This window comes from Phymastichus coffea, unplaced genomic scaffold (assembly GCF_024137745.1).
Source record: "Phymastichus coffea isolate CEN01 unplaced genomic scaffold, Cenicafe_Pcof_1.1 PCOF00063, whole genome shotgun sequence".
NCBI classification, from domain to species: Eukaryota; Metazoa; Arthropoda; class Insecta; order Hymenoptera; family Eulophidae; genus Phymastichus; species Phymastichus coffea.
The window spans coordinates 1,013,734-1,030,450 of record NW_026706874.1 but is presented as its reverse complement, the minus strand read 5'-3'; the positions used below and the strand labels follow the sequence as shown (position 1 = coordinate 1,030,450).

General features: G+C 36.1%; 1 protein-coding gene and 1 long non-coding RNA gene across 4 annotated transcripts; one reads left to right on the top strand and one right to left on the bottom strand.

Annotated features, from left to right (window-relative positions):
- The first annotated feature begins 6,641 nt into the window (after positions 1-6,641).
- On the top strand, positions 6,642-7,783 carry LOC131667093 (uncharacterized). The gene is made up of 2 exons (XR_009302160.1): positions 6,642-7,184; positions 7,249-7,783. It is a non-coding gene; the product is annotated as an uncharacterized LOC131667093 (long non-coding RNA).
- On the bottom strand, positions 7,701-16,717 carry LOC131667092 (receptor-type tyrosine-protein phosphatase S-like). Of its 3 annotated transcripts, none has more exons than XM_058940293.1 (32): positions 16,664-16,717; positions 16,119-16,372; positions 15,663-15,827; positions 15,333-15,601; positions 15,045-15,261; positions 14,622-14,975; positions 14,400-14,546; positions 14,176-14,334; positions 13,734-13,880; positions 13,543-13,661; positions 13,273-13,453; positions 12,947-13,204; positions 12,764-12,882; positions 12,467-12,692; positions 12,076-12,399; positions 11,731-12,014; positions 11,597-11,669; positions 10,969-11,522; positions 10,597-10,895; positions 10,271-10,526; positions 10,122-10,209; positions 9,977-10,053; positions 9,779-9,916; positions 9,575-9,718; positions 9,300-9,512; positions 9,041-9,237; positions 8,865-8,971; positions 8,520-8,737; positions 8,319-8,453; positions 8,112-8,260; positions 7,912-8,047; positions 7,701-7,841 (listed from the first exon to the last, which is right to left on the bottom strand). In XM_058940293.1, the coding sequence occupies exons 2-32, from the start codon at positions 16,351-16,353 to the stop codon at positions 7,773-7,775; spliced, it is 6,057 nt and encodes a 2,018-aa protein (XP_058796276.1). In that variant the 5' UTR covers positions 16,354-16,372; positions 16,664-16,717; the 3' UTR covers positions 7,701-7,772. The 3 variants fall into 3 exon arrangements, 2 of the variants coding, with proteins under 2 accessions (XP_058796276.1, XP_058796277.1); XM_058940294.1 differs by having other exon boundaries at positions 8,520-8,686; XR_009302159.1 differs by lacking the exons at positions 7,701-7,841; positions 7,912-8,047; positions 8,112-8,260 and having other exon boundaries at positions 8,520-8,682.

Here is a 16,717-nt window from a genome sequence, read left to right as displayed (position 1 = left end):
CGCCGCGTTGTCATTACAGCAAATCACAAAGGGGGCCGGGCGGAAAAAAGTCGTTGTGGCGCGCGCCTGCAGATTAAACCTAATGGGCTACCTTACCGTACTCTCGATGGCGCCGGCGCATCGTTGTTTTTTCAGTCGGTGCGCTGACGGTGTCACGTTTTCACGTCGATGGGGCTGGAATCCGTTGGTTTCGTACAACAATCGCACGTCGAGTAATTCGACTTTCGCTAAATGCGAGACGCACACTCGCCGTACGATTGCAACGCGCGAACGTGAAGCCCATAAATAAAGCGTAAACCTCGGCGCCAGTAAAAAGAAAAGAAAAAAGAAAACTTAATCGAGAAGCAGCCCGCGATTAATCTCTCTCGCATTCAATAAATTCGCCTCGTCCCCGGCATCGACCGGCGCACGGCCTGCAATTACGCGTTCGCGCGGCTTTCGTGAGAATTATTGCCGGCGCCCGCTGCCACAGCATATAACGAAGATAGCGATATGATTATTTCATTTGTACAGCGATGAACGCTTGGGAAACTATCGATGACGCTTGTATACGAGCAGTTCCGCGTGAAAGTCCCTTAAATTCACCCGACTTTTATAAATGCCTGCTCTTAATTCTTTCGTTTCATCATTGCCTTTGAAAGCTCAGAAAAATTGCCTGAAAAACTCAATATTATTGCTCAGAAAGCATTACAAGACGTCGTTTTGCTCTAGTTTCAACGTGAAATAGGAAAATTTCTAAAAAATAATTATATAATTGTTTGTAGATTACACGATTTTTCCGCAAGGATTTTCCTATATTTTTAAAATATGAATGCGATCAGCAGTAGTTAGTTAAGGATAAGGGTGCCACACTTCATCTATCGTACATTTCTAATGATAACAGCGCATTTGGACTTGCCTTGATTACGAATAATAAGAGCAGTTTCCGCTGACGAATCTCTGTTAATTTTATAAATCAACTTTTCCTTTAAGTGCAACATACTAATTTGTTTTTCTTGATTAGATATATAATGATGTATTAGAATATTTGCAGCAAAGATTTATAAATTCAGTAGGCTCAATAAATTTTTTAGTTTATTGACCATTATTACGACGAGGTTATTATCGTGTTGAAAATTTCAAATCTGTAGCGTTTGTAAATATTTCAATGTTATATTTAGTACTTGAAATATTTATTAAAAACAAATCAACTATTAGTGTTTATTCTGTGGCATTGCTTTTTGAGAAAATTAAGTTATATAGGATATTAAATAACAAATCAAGCTCAGTTGATGACAAAACTCAGACATTTTCTTTTAGAGTTGTTTTACTGGCCATAGTCGTGACTGGTTTTTGGTCGCAGGTAAATGCCAAGCCTGAAATGTATCGTCTGAATCGATCACCAGCAAAACGAGATTCAACCTGACATGGCATCTGCAGAACTACTGGTTCAACTAGCTGAATATTGGATGCTTTGACGTTATTTGACGATAACACTAGCTAAATAGATAATAACGTCTTTCTATCTCACCAATAATGATATTAACAAAAATTTTACACGACTACGTGCTGTCAGAAACTTGACACAAGACCTGACAACATCTGTAATACAATGCGCTAGCATAGTACGTTACTTACAATGTAAAAACCATTAATATATTACTTAATTTGTATATATTTTTGATAGACTCATTAATAAAAGTTTAAAAAGCTTTCCGAATAGATTTCCGTCATAAAATTCTATCCACAAAATCATATTCGATAGTGTACGGTGCGAAAGACGAAGAATTTTACATATCATAAAATTATAATTTTATCGTTAATTTGAAAATAAAATCGTAACGATACTGAATTGAGAATCTTTGGAAAATTACAGGAAAGAGTGTAAATGTAAGCAAGCTGAAGAGAAAAGCTTTTCATCAAGACTGAAAAAAACCATTGGCGTATATCTGCCGCGTAGCAATGGAACCGCACGCGAAAACAATGTACAGCCAACGGGGGGTCTTAACGCGCAAGCACTATCTATGGCATTATCACTTGGAGAGAAGAAGGAAAAAAAGGGGGGGAAAAGGTGGTCCGAACAAACGGCACTTGAAAAGTGAAAGGAAAGGTTTTGAAGCTCCCGTAGAGTATTCAGGTTTCGATGGCATCTTTCTCTCCCTCTCTTGCTCACTAGGAAGTTGTAAAAGGCTTTTGCGCATTGTAATAACCATCGCGGGAGAAAGCCAAAATTTTTTTCCAGCGGTACATAACGTGGGTGTGGAAATTGCGCTGCAGTTTTCCCTTTTTTCCTTCTACATTTGAGTATCGGAAAAGAAACGTCAATGTGCGCGCGCGAGAGTATAGTCGCACAAGTAAAAAATGTAGCCGTACGCGTGGTTGTATCAGCGAGGATCTTTCGAATCGAAGATAATTGAGGCGTGCAAGTAATTCTTTTCAATGGCAAGTCCGTTTCTGAAACAAATGTAATTTGTCTTTGGTTTCGGCCTGTATGTACCCTCTGTATTATTACTTGCTGAGTATAAAGTGATTACAAAAGTTGTTTTACAGTCCACTTTATTTTCCATGTAAAACCACTGAAATTACAAGCCATCGAACGCCGAGTTACATTACACACGTCGATTTTTCAGGCAACGCCATTATTGTACGGAAAATCGTACGGTCATCCAAATTATTGTCACCGAGCGCATTTCAAACAAGTTTTACACGAATGACATTTGCGAATGGGTATCGACGACGGGACAAGAGAGAAAAATAGAGGTAAGCCAATGAATGAAATATCTCTACTTTTCTCATTACAGCATCGCGTTGATTGCTCAATCGCGTTATTGGATTATAATCGATTCGTCGACAGGTCGATTAAATCGTCGCTAAAATTACTTCTTCTTTTGCATATATATCAAAGAGAGATATTAAACTGATTTCCGCGTGCTGAGCGCGAGAACGATTTCGTGATTTACGCACGCTCTGAACTTTGAGAAGAGGGAAAAAATACATCCTGCATACCGAAGCCGCGGACGAAAAGATAAAATAAAAACAACCGAACGTCTAACGAACAAGCGTTCTCTCGCAACACTCAAACACACACACGCACTTGCATTCTTAAATAACCGAGAGCGTTGTACAGTCTCCGACTGCTGTGTTTTTTTCTTGTACCGATAAAATCGCACAAGTACACACAATCGGCTCTTTGACCAAATCGAGGATATTGAGTTCAACGGGCGTGCGATTTACGAGCAGAGGACACACGCGGGTTAAAACCTAAATAACCGGGCGAGAAAGAGAGAAAGGTATGTTACATGTATATGTGGGTGCGTCGCTTTTCTAATTGGTCGTGTTGCGCGAGTTCACAATTTATTATTCGCGCAAACGGGAAAGTTTTGATTTACATGCAAAGTGAGAGAAAAAAAAGGGGGAATCGTAAAGCTGTGGGCGTCGTCGGCTAATTAAAATTATGCGCGCTCTCGGCCGGCACTTCATTGTTATCCGCGCTGATTGTCCTTTACTCTCTGAGTGTCTTGCTTAACGAGAGAACTTTATGACGATTGCCTTCGTTTCGGGTATCGCTTGCTATAAGCGTAAATGCAAATGGAACTTCGGTCCGCTGCATGCAGGAGGCTTGTCCAGTGTCTTGCGAATAGAGACGGAGAAAAACAAAATCCACGTGACGACGCCTGACTTTATCCCCGCGCGAGGTGTATAGGTGGCACACTTTAACTGTCCGCGCGATCTTATCACACGCGCGCCAGACAGAATTCAACGACGACTGTTGGCGCGCACGCGAATGAAGGATTAACGGCAAACGGCTAGCGAGCCTCGATGTTTCCACCAAGTTATCCAATAAAAAAACAATTTCTTTGCAATTGCCGGATGTCTTCGGTCTGGAGATTAAGCGATGCGATTCTAATAATGACACTTACGAATATAAATCGAAAGCAGTCAATTTGCGATTGTCGACCGCAAACCTTCTCGAGTTTCAGTAAAAAAGGTTACTGGTTCCAATTCTCGAACAACTTTAGTGGTTGTTCTGGACCGATTTGTAGAATTCATTTCAGACTTCGCAAGAGTACCTACGCTCAGATAGTCCAGAACGTTGAGACATAAGAAAGGATCTAAGTTGCGATCCTAAGCCCGACAGCGGCAAACACGTTTTTACGTACTTCGGTAGTCACTAAGAACTTCTCGAGGATCTGAAGGCTACAAGGCTAGAAAAACAGCGAGTTTCCAGAGTCAGGGGCAGTATTTAAAAGTACCTCTGATTGCTGCCCGAACAGCGGACAATGGCACACTGCAATTGCTCGAATCGGCGGCAAGAGCAATCGCCGTCCGCGCGCGCAATGCAGACAATATCATAGCGTGTACTTCTTTGTTTCGCGTCAATTGCCGCTGCAGCTTTCATGGACAGGTTCTCCAGCTTCGCTTTCGCAGATGTGGCGTAGTGATGATGATTTCCAACATCCGAATGTATAGTTGAGTCAAGAACAGAACAATACTTCCCTTCAAGTTTTATGGAAACCTGCAGGATTGTAAGTCTCTAGTGGTAGGTAATAGAGCGTTTCTACTTTTGGAAATGATATTAAAAAAAAAAGAAATGTATGTATTTTGGCTCAAAGCAGAAAATATATTGTCATTCTTTGCGAGTGAAGAGTTAATCGATACTTGCTCCAAATGCAAATATAAAGCATTAGAGAGGAAAAACTTTTGAATTTTAAATTGACCATATTATTTATTCTATATTAAATTGAAAATTTTAAATCATTTACCTCTATTCGTTTAAAATATATCGAACACGCTAATTTAAAATAAAATTTGTCAGTATAACATCAAGTTGAAAGTGAATTGAAAAAAAATTTAAAGAAAAAATAAAGCGAAAATCAGCCAAGTAGTTTCACAATGATAATCATGACGTTCATACACATACTCTTACCGTGTCGCCTAATTATGATAGGTATCAGGACGATATACCCATTGTCACGCCGAGAAAGTAACTTGCAAAGCAAGAAAAAACAAGCAATCGTTCCCATAAGGTTGTAAAGTATATGCGAGAATTTCGCTGTTGCCGTTATTGGAAAAAATGTGTATGTAACGTGACGTGAAACGAGCCTCCAAGCATTGATAATATCGCGAAAGAGAGAGAGAGAGAGAGAGAGAGACAACTTCATCCTGAATACATCAGTAGCGGCATTGTTTTGATTAGAAAGCGTGTGTGTGCGCGCAACGTAACCGTCCAAGTCTTTGCTCGGGGGCTTCTAATTAAATCGTTGATGATTTTTGCACGACTTTTCGCTTTGTATATATACATACATATATATGAGCGCTGACTTGGCATTCGTAAGTGAAATGTTTTACAATTAGTAGACTGATTGTCGTATGTACGTACGCGTTACATAGATTATACTTTTACTTTGGAGAAAGACAATAAAATTCCTTTGGAACGCGATTAATTTGGTTTTTTGTCGTCGTCTCGATAATAAAAGTCTACGTTAGAATGGCCTATTCGCTCATCCTTCGTTACCTATCGATTCAACAAGTCATCCTATTATTTTCAGGATCTTTTACCTGGAGAAGTAGTTTCAGAAGAAGGGGAAAATTTAATTTATCGAAAAAGTGATCCACTATAATTCGAGAAAATGTTTAGCGGTCGATTCACAATCGGTCAAAGTCAAATTCTACGCGATGTCACGTCAACTTAAACAAATAAAACGAAAATCAGCACAGAAAACGTACTAATGTGTAACCCATTACGTATTACTACACACACATACACACATTGTGCGGTTCCCGTAGCATGCGCACGCGCTAATTGCGCTCCGGGATATACCTATACGTGTGCATGCATATATGACTGACATCCAGGAAATATGACTTGAGAAATCGCAAAGTCACGAATCATTTACACGCTTGTATCTTTTACATTATGTATATAATGTTTGTAGATATATTTTCGTCTCGTTCTAATTTCGCCTCGATAGACGTATTAACTCATTATATCATTCAACATTGTTGGTCGCTTGCGTTATTATCAATTTGCAAGCGAGAGAGATGTAATAATCCAGTGCACGTGTTGTAAGATATTGCGTAAAAGGAACACTTCAATTTTCCGCTCACTTGAATCGACGTTAATTCATTTTTCAAACGACGCTGAATATGTACGTAGACACGGCAAATTATTCAATTGTAGGAATTCATTTATGATGAAGTCGAGCAACGCAGAAGGAATAGATGATTAATTTTTCAAATTAAAGATTCAACTTTTAATCGATAATCTCGAAATAATTGTCTATTAGACTAAAAATGAGCGAAGACTTTTGTAAGTGGCAATCATTTTGTTTTGAGATTTTTGATGCAAGCCTTATAACAGTTGCAAAATAATGAATGGATGTTGCTCATGCAAAAAACATTTACTCATATATGGCAAGTAAATATAAAAATATTGAACAATTTTTTTATTTTAGTAATTATGATATCGTTAGTTTTTGTAATTTGTATTGAGTATGGAAATCGATCATTGGGTTGAATGTAATTTATTGACACTGGTCATAGAGATCTGACGACTACTGAGCTGATAAATAGTTGCCCGGCCAAACTAAGGATTTTCGATTTAAAGGATAACAACAAAATGTTAATGACTTATTAATTTCTAGACGAAATGGCACATCGTCATACTGTATTGTTGAACGATTTGGTTTTGATTACACCGACGGAGGCTGAGTCTACATTACTGATATGGATTTTCAAAATCCGGGTATCATTATGTTCTCGCTACAAAATAGAGACTCGTGGAAGATTCACAATGATACTATAAAATCACAAGAAATCCTTTACGATTTAACTATTGAAGGGGCGAGGATGACGTAAAGATGTCCAGTCAACGGAATTGTCAATAGCGGATAATTGTTAAATTTATTACGCTGCTGTTGCGTCATTCGATTTACAGAGTATCTCAACGTCTTTCATGAAAAGTCGCATGAATATGGCTAAAGATTTGTATTTTACTTATATTTTACCCACGTAACATAAAGAATAATTGTCAATTTTTTTCTCTGTAGAACTCGTACAATCGCACATGGTCGGAAATCAACGCTAACTGACGGTATAGGAACTTAAAAAGTACGGAAGATGGGTGTGCATTGTCAACTCTTTCTGACGTCCGTCAGTTAAAAAACAGATATAAAAAAGGAAGTCAAGCTTCAGTCGCAAAATAAGTAACAAGTTTCTCTATATCTCTGAAGGCTCGAGAAACCTTGAACTGACTACTAGTTCTTTTAGAACAACACGTGGACGTCACGCTTACTCAAAAAATTCAAGTGGAGACTTCGAGTCACAACTGCGCCACAAGACTTATTAATGGGAGCTGCCACACTTGAAGGTTAAGCCTCTACACTTTCCTCGAGGATTGTTGCGTCTTGACGCTTAGTGTGCGTTAAGACGTGTGCGCTACAAGTAAAATTCTAAGTTCCTCCAAGCTGATATATTGATCGAGATTTATTTACATCAGAAACTATAATAGACAATAAAATATTTCTGTAAATTAAAAAATGTTGTTATCGTCTTTGTGATATGGTAACAAAAAAATTATGTTTAGTTACTAATAATTACTGTTAATAAAATTTGAGTAAACAATAATACTAACGTAATTAACAAAAAGCTTAAATGTATACGCACACCTGTCATCTATTTGATTTTAGTTAATGGTTTATAAGTTATGTTACTTCTGTATAAAAAAATTGTATATTGTGCAAATCTGAGTATCTTCAACAATGATTATATTAATACAAGCAAAGGTATAAAAATTAGTCAACATTTCCACAGTTTTCACTCGACCACGCCAACGCTATGTCATATAAATATGCAAGATATTTCTGAAAAAAAAATACACGAATAAAAACCTGATTGTTATGAACAAGCAAATTCAAAAGTCACGAAACTCACGGGTTTATCTAAGAAATTTTTTCTATATCTTCGTATCGCTCGGACAGATTGAGATACATCACATTCCTTATCGATTTTCATTCTGTCAAGAAGAAAAGATGAAGCCAACCAAAGACCACAAGCCGTCACTCCGTCACTGAACAGATAAAAATTATTTATTATATATACAGTTAGTTAAATGAGTATTCGTTTTGTCATACCGGCAAACTATCACAATAGGGCATTTCTGTTTTTTTGAATGTTTTTCCAGTAGTTGACAGAGTTTAACAATGTCACTTGGAGGTGGCAAAGAAATTTCTGACCAATTTTTATATGTTATTATCTTGACTGTTTGGTCCTTAATTGGATGCTGTAACAATGTAACGTCACAAACCCGTATAATTTATATAATTTGGTATATAAATTACCTCTGAGCTGTCAATAAGAAGTACTTCTTCCGTTGTATAACATTCAGTGCTGGTTGTATCACCTATTTGTAAAATAACTTTTAAGTATTTAGTATTTCCGAATCCTTGACTTTCTGGTATAAGTTCACAGTAACTCTGAAAAATTATCATGAAACATACGTTTTCCAATAAACGAATACAATATACAATGATACAACTTACAGAATCATTTAAATCAGGTTTTTGAAGAACTAACACAAGTTCGACATTATGTTCCGATAACATTCTCCAAAAGTCAGCAGACGTTGATGGCAATGGAAGTTGTGTGGTTATATAGTTGCTACTTTTGAAAATACCTCGCACGTTAGTGGCAGCGATGTAGTCGCTATCTTCGTCATTAACAACAGATCGTTTTAAGTATAGTCTATTTATGTTACCTGCTGTATAAATTGTTACAAAAACGAAGGTTAAATTATCGCGTTACATGCATGTACTTTGCTTTTTTAGTTTATTCCGATGATTTTAGTGTTGAAGGTGCAGTGTTAACACTCTTATGCTCTGGTGTACCTGCTGATTCTGGAAATCGATGTTTAGCTCGATTGATGTTTGATAGAGATTTCTCTGGAACTAGCGGTGACCCCAACACTTCGTTCCACCAGCTTGTATCTAAAATTCTTTAAAAAAGAAAGGCGTGTTAAATAATTTCAGTTCACTTTGGTTATATTGATTGCGAAATCATCAACCTCTGATACTGAGTAGATGCATTATGTTTCGCTTTGGCTATCTTCTCGGGTAAAATTTCATCACAACGGAAACAAGTGTTTTTCGAATTGAAATATTCGACCAAGACTAAATGCACTAGCAAATACTGTTCGATGTTGTCAACCATATTCATACGTTGTTCTCGTACTGACAGTACATCACCATGTATATCAATTAACTAAAATAAACCAATTGAATAAACTGTATGAATAAAATTTCATTATAAATCAATTTTTTTACCTGTTCCGAAAAAGCTCGGCAAAGACATTTATCGAGAACGATAAGTGTCCCAGTTCTACCAACGCCAGCACTACAGTGAACAACAATTGGTGGATCGTCCGGTTTACGCGGAACTGGCGAGAGACGATGAATCTCTTTCAAAAAAGCGACGATGGAACCTGGGTTAGAGGGTACACCGTGATCCGGCCATGATGTGTAGTGAAGATGTTCAACCTGTTCATAGAATAATTTGTTGTTATATGACCTTGTATTGTAATATAATCTACGTTTTTTACAGTTCGAGTTTCTTCTTCGCATGTCACTTTGAATGTCCGATAAGTGTAGTCTAGATGAATTTCTTCACTAGTAAATTGTACCAACACAGTACCGTAAAGAACTTTCTTTTCAACTGCTGCTGGCCAGTATTGTTCGCATTTGGTCTGGAACCGATATTACTTTATCAATTGAAAGTTCAATTCTTTATAATTTGTGTTACTTACTTTTCCATTCTCCATTAGGTTTGCCATCATGCATACAATCTGCACTTTCTCCTGCCAGATCATCCTCCAAAAGTCAATTACTGTGTGCTGTTTTGGTCCTTGAGTTGCTATGTAAGCTTTCTCCCTCTCGCCGTATCCCTGTTAATACGATAGCATCAAATGATTTGATATTCGTAGCAATGATGATGAATAACTTACCTTAATGAAATTAGCATTGATATAATCTGAATAAGGATCATTTGGTAATTTTTCTAAAACAACTCTCGATTCGTCATCTAAAATTCAGTTATAAATAAAACACGAACTGAAGATGAAAAATATTGTTTATTTAACTGCAACTTACACGGAAACAAATTGGCATATCTATTCTTTGGTTTAGTTTCTGACTGAGATCCGTAAGTACATGCTTTTATCGCTCCTCGTTGGATAGTCTAAAATAAACTCAAAGAAGTAAAATCCATTAAAAATCATTGCTCAAACGTAAAAACTTACTGAGTATTCTTTATGCAACGCTCCAGATTTGTAAGCCCTCTCAAAGTATATCTCAAAATCTTCTAGTTTCAGTGGCATAATAAACTTTTCCTTTGGTTCATCATTAACCAATAGATTATTTGGAACATTTTTAGTTTCTTTAATTATCGAAATAGTACCACCTTCGCCAAACGTTTTTTTTTTATCAAAGTCATTTGAGAGAGGCATGTTCTCTTGTTGACTAACTTTTGATTTATTATTAAAATGCTTGGCGAGTCTTGAAAAACGTATGATGTTAGTATTTTTATTTCAAACTTTTATCAATACGGCAAATGATATTAGTCTACCTTTTTCTATGCAGAATCATAAGTAAAATTATGACTATCAACATAATAAAGAGTATCGATGTTAACCACATAACGTAGTTTTGTGATTTTTCACCAATCAGTATCGCATTTGTTCTAATACTTTTAAGAATATTTCTACCTGAACTTTTATGTGATCGATTTAACAGAACGTCTGTATTAATAGAAATTATTAAGTTGATGATGTACGATTGTGATGGACAAAGGGCATAATTTTTCGATCCTCCATACGTGAGTCCATTCCCAATTTCGAATTCTTTATTTGATTGTTTTTCAGGTAGCTGAAAATATATGAGAAAAATAACACTAAATTGTCATATCCAAAATATATAGTTTAAAAATGCTTGAACATACTGTAAACGTTGCGGCTTTCCAAACTACTTTATTATATAACGAAGTCTGAAAATTGAAATATGTATTGATATCTTCGTTATTACTAGAACCTTCATCACAATACTTAGGTCCTTCCACTATAATGACCATTGTACTATTGACAACATTATTTGTCACTTGCGGTATCCTAATTTGTATGGTCAAATCATGGCTAACCTTTGGCCTCAAATCTTCTGTACTTATATTTATAAATGTCGGAAGTGTAATTTTACTCATTTTCATTTTCCCATAGATTTCTCCTACCGTTATTCCTCTGATGGAAATAATAAACGTTGTCGAAGGTAGCAAATCTATTATTAGATTGTATTGGGGCTTGTAATTTTCGTTGTCAATAGTCAAAGTACTATTTTTAGTTGTCCATGGTACGTTTGTCAAGTTGCTCTCTATAGTTTCAGAAACGATGGAGAATTCGTGCAGTCGACCACCAGTTTTCCATGGATGAGCCCAACTTATTTTTACTGAAGCGTTTTGTGGACTTATTATTTCAATTGCTAAACCACTCGGTGCAGTAGGTACTGGTGAGAAAAATTAGATGTTTACATGCTATTTACACGTATCACAATGAAGCTTTTCTTAAATAATTACTTACTGGATTCACTATTGATGATCTGTAAGAATTCAGGCTGTGATAGTTTAGTGACGTTTTTATTCTGAGCTTGAACCTGTAAAAATATTCGGTATTCAGTCATTGGTATGAATCGATTATATATTTGAGCTACATACCTTAATAGTAATATAATTATAATTTTTTGGGTACGGTATGGTTTGGCATAAGTATATGTTTTGCAATTTGTATCCAATATCTGAGTTCCAAAGATCGCAAAATTCATTGGATTTTACAGAAATACTTTTATTTTCATTGCAATCATCTTCGGTGTTACAATACACAATCAAATAAGATTCTAATTGCCCATGAATCGGCGGCAGTGGTGGCTCCCACCTAAGAGTTAACTTCCCGTTGTAAACATCTACTTCTACAGTTTCTAAGTTTCGCACTGGTGAGGGTTCTGGAATCATTGACAACAAATTAGTATATATACTCAGAAATAATAAAAAATAAATAGATACCTCTCGGAGGGAGAGTTACTTTGAAATAAGCAAATGCCGTCTTATTTTCCATGCCACCGATGTCTCTTAGAACGTGTAATCGACCTTCATAAGTTTGGGCGCCTTCGAAGAGATTCTTTTCAAGTGCATAAGAGTGATTATTCAAAGCTTTGATGTTCTTGTAATTTACATCTCCTAATTTTTTGTAGTACAGACTGAAAGCTCGCATGGGTCCTTCAATCGATGAGCAATCAGTGGGTATATCCCATTTTAAGACTCCCGCTACTCGTGGAATATTTTTTTTACTTACTAAATGCACACCAGTTACAATTTCAGTAGGCATTTCTGAAAAAAGAAAAATTAATTGTGAAGAATCATTGGTAAGTGCATAATATAATCTAAAATCATTCACCTGTTGATTTTGTAATACATTTCGATGAATCCATTATACCACGATACCTTGATGTGGAAGCGTAGATAGTAATAACGTAATCAGTGTATGGTCTCAAATCACTGAATGTGTACTTGTTAGGATTTTCACTCACGTTTGCAATTGTTATTTGTTGTTTTAATTGCTGAGATATTGTTGTATTGTAGAAAGACAAATTGTAATTACTACAACCAATTGATTTTATTGGCTGAAATTGTTTATGAAAAGTCATGTAATAAGAGATACTTAAAGAGTTGCGTGTTTAGGTGATCTAAGTACCTTTATTTCCAAAGTGTAATTGACTATTTTACCACGCGGCTTGTCAGGAGATGTCCAAGTAACGGTGATGTTATTGGCATGATTTGATACGGAATGAAAATTTTCCACTTGACCGGGAGCTAAAATATCCAAAAACGTAAAGATTCGATTCTTTAAAAAAATATTCGATATCTATAATTATACCTCCTTCTAGAGTAGTTACATCTTTATCAACAATGGTACTTGAATTTTCAGATCGTACGATAAGTCTATAAGTAGTGTACGGTTCGAGCTTTGAGAATGTTATGGGAAAACTAGACGAGATATCAAATAACTTATCTTTGTCTTTCAACAATTGTACGCTGTACCAATCGTCCGGACAAGAATCATTAACGACCACTAGATTGTTAACGACTATGCTGGTTTCATTGCTAGTTATGACGTAATTCAACGGTAGTGATTCTGAAATGGAAAATATTAGCTAGAATATTAACGGAAGGATGAAAGTTATGACGGCATAAAGATTTAACCTGTGCACAAGGTTGTGAAATTGGTCCACTGTCCTCTAAACGTTCGCTGACCGACATGTACAACACTTATTACTCTGTAATGTCTACCTGGGCTCAAATTTTCAACGTCGGTGTCGATATGAGTTGTACTTTTATTTACAGCTATTACGTCACTTTCGAATACAAGAACTCCAGAATTTGTCTGGAATTAAACATGTTATAACAGTGGAAAACGTATAGTAGGAATATATATTTGATAACCGTACTAATATTTGATATTCTGTCGCTTACCCATACTTCAAATGTCACATTTGTTGAAATATTCTTGTACTCTGATAGCGTCTGTAAGGAAACTTTTATCCAAGTGAACTGAAGGATATCTATGATAGGTGCTGGAGGTGGTCCTATTCCTATTTAAAAGAATTAAATACATGAAAAAATCTTTAAAACTCATATTCATACTTTGGAAGAGGATGAATTACCAATTTTACAGTAAGGTGGCAAAAAATAATAATTTTCGGTATTTGCACAGCCATAAGTACACTCTCCTGTGGATGGTTTGCACAGATTCTGTGCACAGTTGCCACAAGTTTTTTCACACTCATAGCCATACATCGAAACAGGACAAGCTAAAGCATATTGTTACATATTGAATCGTCAAAAAGTAAAAATAACGATGGTAATGCTGATGATGATGGAAATGATGATGTTGATAATGATGACAATGTATCTATAATGAAGAATATGGTGCTATGGATCACTTTGTAGGAACACTCTATTTGTGAAATATTTGATTGTTCGAAATCAAAATAAGTAGACTATTACTGAGATAATTAGTTAGCGCTCTTGCCAAAGCCATAAGTCGTTGCTGGAATACGTTGTATTTGACATTAGTAATAAGAATACTAAAAAATATATACGTACGATTGGCGCATGTTGGCATCATAAATCCAGGTGCACATGAACATCCGCTGTTGTCGCAAGCGAGCAGTTGTTGGCAGTCAGAGTGTTTCCAGAACAATGACGAACAGTTAGTAGAACATGACGGTCCAATTGTACCTTCTGTACATAATGGTCTTGAAGCTGTGAACCAATACAATATAAGTTAGAAAATGATTACATAGAAGGGGTAATGTACATTGACGTACGTGAATTCTTAGTTGTAGGTACAAAGTTGTTTACATCGATCACTGTCGACCTGCCATTGGCTGACATTTTCTGACAAGTGACGTTCGGCCATATGTAATCATCGGAAGAGTCTTGATTAGTCTTCACCCTCGCAATTTTCAGTACGTCTGTAACGAGCCAATGTACCAAGAAATTGATTTAGTAAACGAAGAGCGATTTAATTGTTAAGAATACATACTAACCAGGATCGCATCGTCGTACATTAGAAATCGCCCAGTAAGGATTAATAGTTTCGGCGTCAGTAACAAAAGTATTGATTACTAATTTTACTGGCTGTCTCATCGTTTGATTCTTCATTACCATTGTTTTATTGACCCGTACACTTTGCCAAACAGGTAAATCAAAAATATTTCTCGGTGATTTATTTAGAACAATTCCCGCGGCTTTCACTGTTTCTTTGTAATCGACATAATCAATCGTCATTGTACACTTGCCGCACAAGCTTACCGACATATCCACGCATAGATACTTGTTTGGTAACATTATAGGTGGGCTCATAAGTTTCGATTGTCTTTCTGTTGTTAGTGAGTAGCTATCTGAAAAAAAAGAAAACGTTCGTTTTATCCATAATATTAATTTTTAAAACATTTCGTTATTGTACTTACATACGTGAGGTTTCAACAGCATCTGACTCGAGGTTCTTGCATGAAGAAAATATCTGTGTCCATTCAGGGCTCTCTCGCCAGAAAAGTAAGTTCGATTTTTAGGCACTTGATAACTGAGTAACATAGAACTGGAATCGAAGATTGCAATTGATATTTCACCTTCGAAGTTCCACTTGAGTACGAAGTGTTTCCATTCTGTAGACGACAATACTTGTCCCTATCAACAGAAGAGAAACATTAATTTGTCGTACATTAGGAACCCAATATTTTTATTCATTAACTTTTTACCAGATTCTCCACCAAAATTTTTGCACATTCGCCTTCGGGAAATGTGTGTGTTGATTCAGGTAAACCCTTTTCACATTTCCTTATCACCGAGCGTGTATTTTTCCAACCACCGAGAATAATGTAGAAACAGAAACTGTCGATGACATTCTTTCCTTCGCACATGGCAAAGTGAGCATCAGACGAACCACGTATTGAAACTGCTAAACTTCCGGACACAGGTAGCACGTCTACACGTCGGAATAAGTGGTTCAATTTTAACTCGTCGAAATCTGTGTGAAAATATTTTAAGCTGTAAGTATGTCAATTGCCCAAAAGTTACTTGAGATTTACCTTCCCATCGACGGTCCGTAACAGGAGCTGTTGGGCTGTCTATGCTATTTTTAAATTTCCAATTGCCATATCCGTGCCAATGTCTGGAGCATTCGCTAGTGTGGTTCATCCAGCAATTTAAATTGTCATTCGCAGGATATATAAATTTTTGATTTCGTGGCAATACTGTAATTAAATACACGCAAGTGAAAATTTGCATCATTAGTTGTAGTTATTTGATAAGTAAGATATTTTATTTGTGTGATCAAATAATATACTAACATCGAAGTAGAAGCTCATACATGCTCAAATTATATATGTGTGTGTGTGTGTGTGTGTGTGTGTGTGTGTGCGTGCGTATGTGCATGCGTGGAATTGATATTTAATTTTTGTTTGTATAATAAAGGATGAACGACGTGAATTGTCAGTACAAATCTAGTTACATATTTAAAATTAAATTATGTGTCTATTACTCACAGTAGGTCTTGAAACTTTCATCGGAGTGTGCAAACTTCAAGAACTGCCAATCTAAATGGTGATTCCATACCAATGCACTATCCAAATCATCAGTAATGCAGTAAGCTTCTTTGGCTTGGTGACGCGGATAAAAAATATCTCCAGTTGTTTTCGGAGAGTTGGAGACCACGAATAATTCGGCGTAAATATATTTCGTGACAGATAATAAAACTATCCAGACAATCAGTTTCTTCATGATTTGCGAACTACGTTAACTAGAGAGAAGTTTTTTAAGTTAGTTTTACAACGAAGATCGACTTATAATTATGTAACAATGCTTTTATCTCAGCTTAAATGAATAATAAGGTACTTTTTCTTTATCAAATTATCGATAAGAACATGATATCTCGTGAGGATAAATTATAAATATACAACTTTTCTATTAATCTCAAGTGAACTGGTAATAGAGATTCTATAAAATAAAAAAAAGCTTAGTAAACTCAAAAAATTAACATATCAACAGATCATATCAATATCGCGGTTCGTCGCATATTTGGACAACTTACTCCAGATCGGCTGTAAAATTGCAGTACACTGAAATCCCGATAATTCGAAAATTT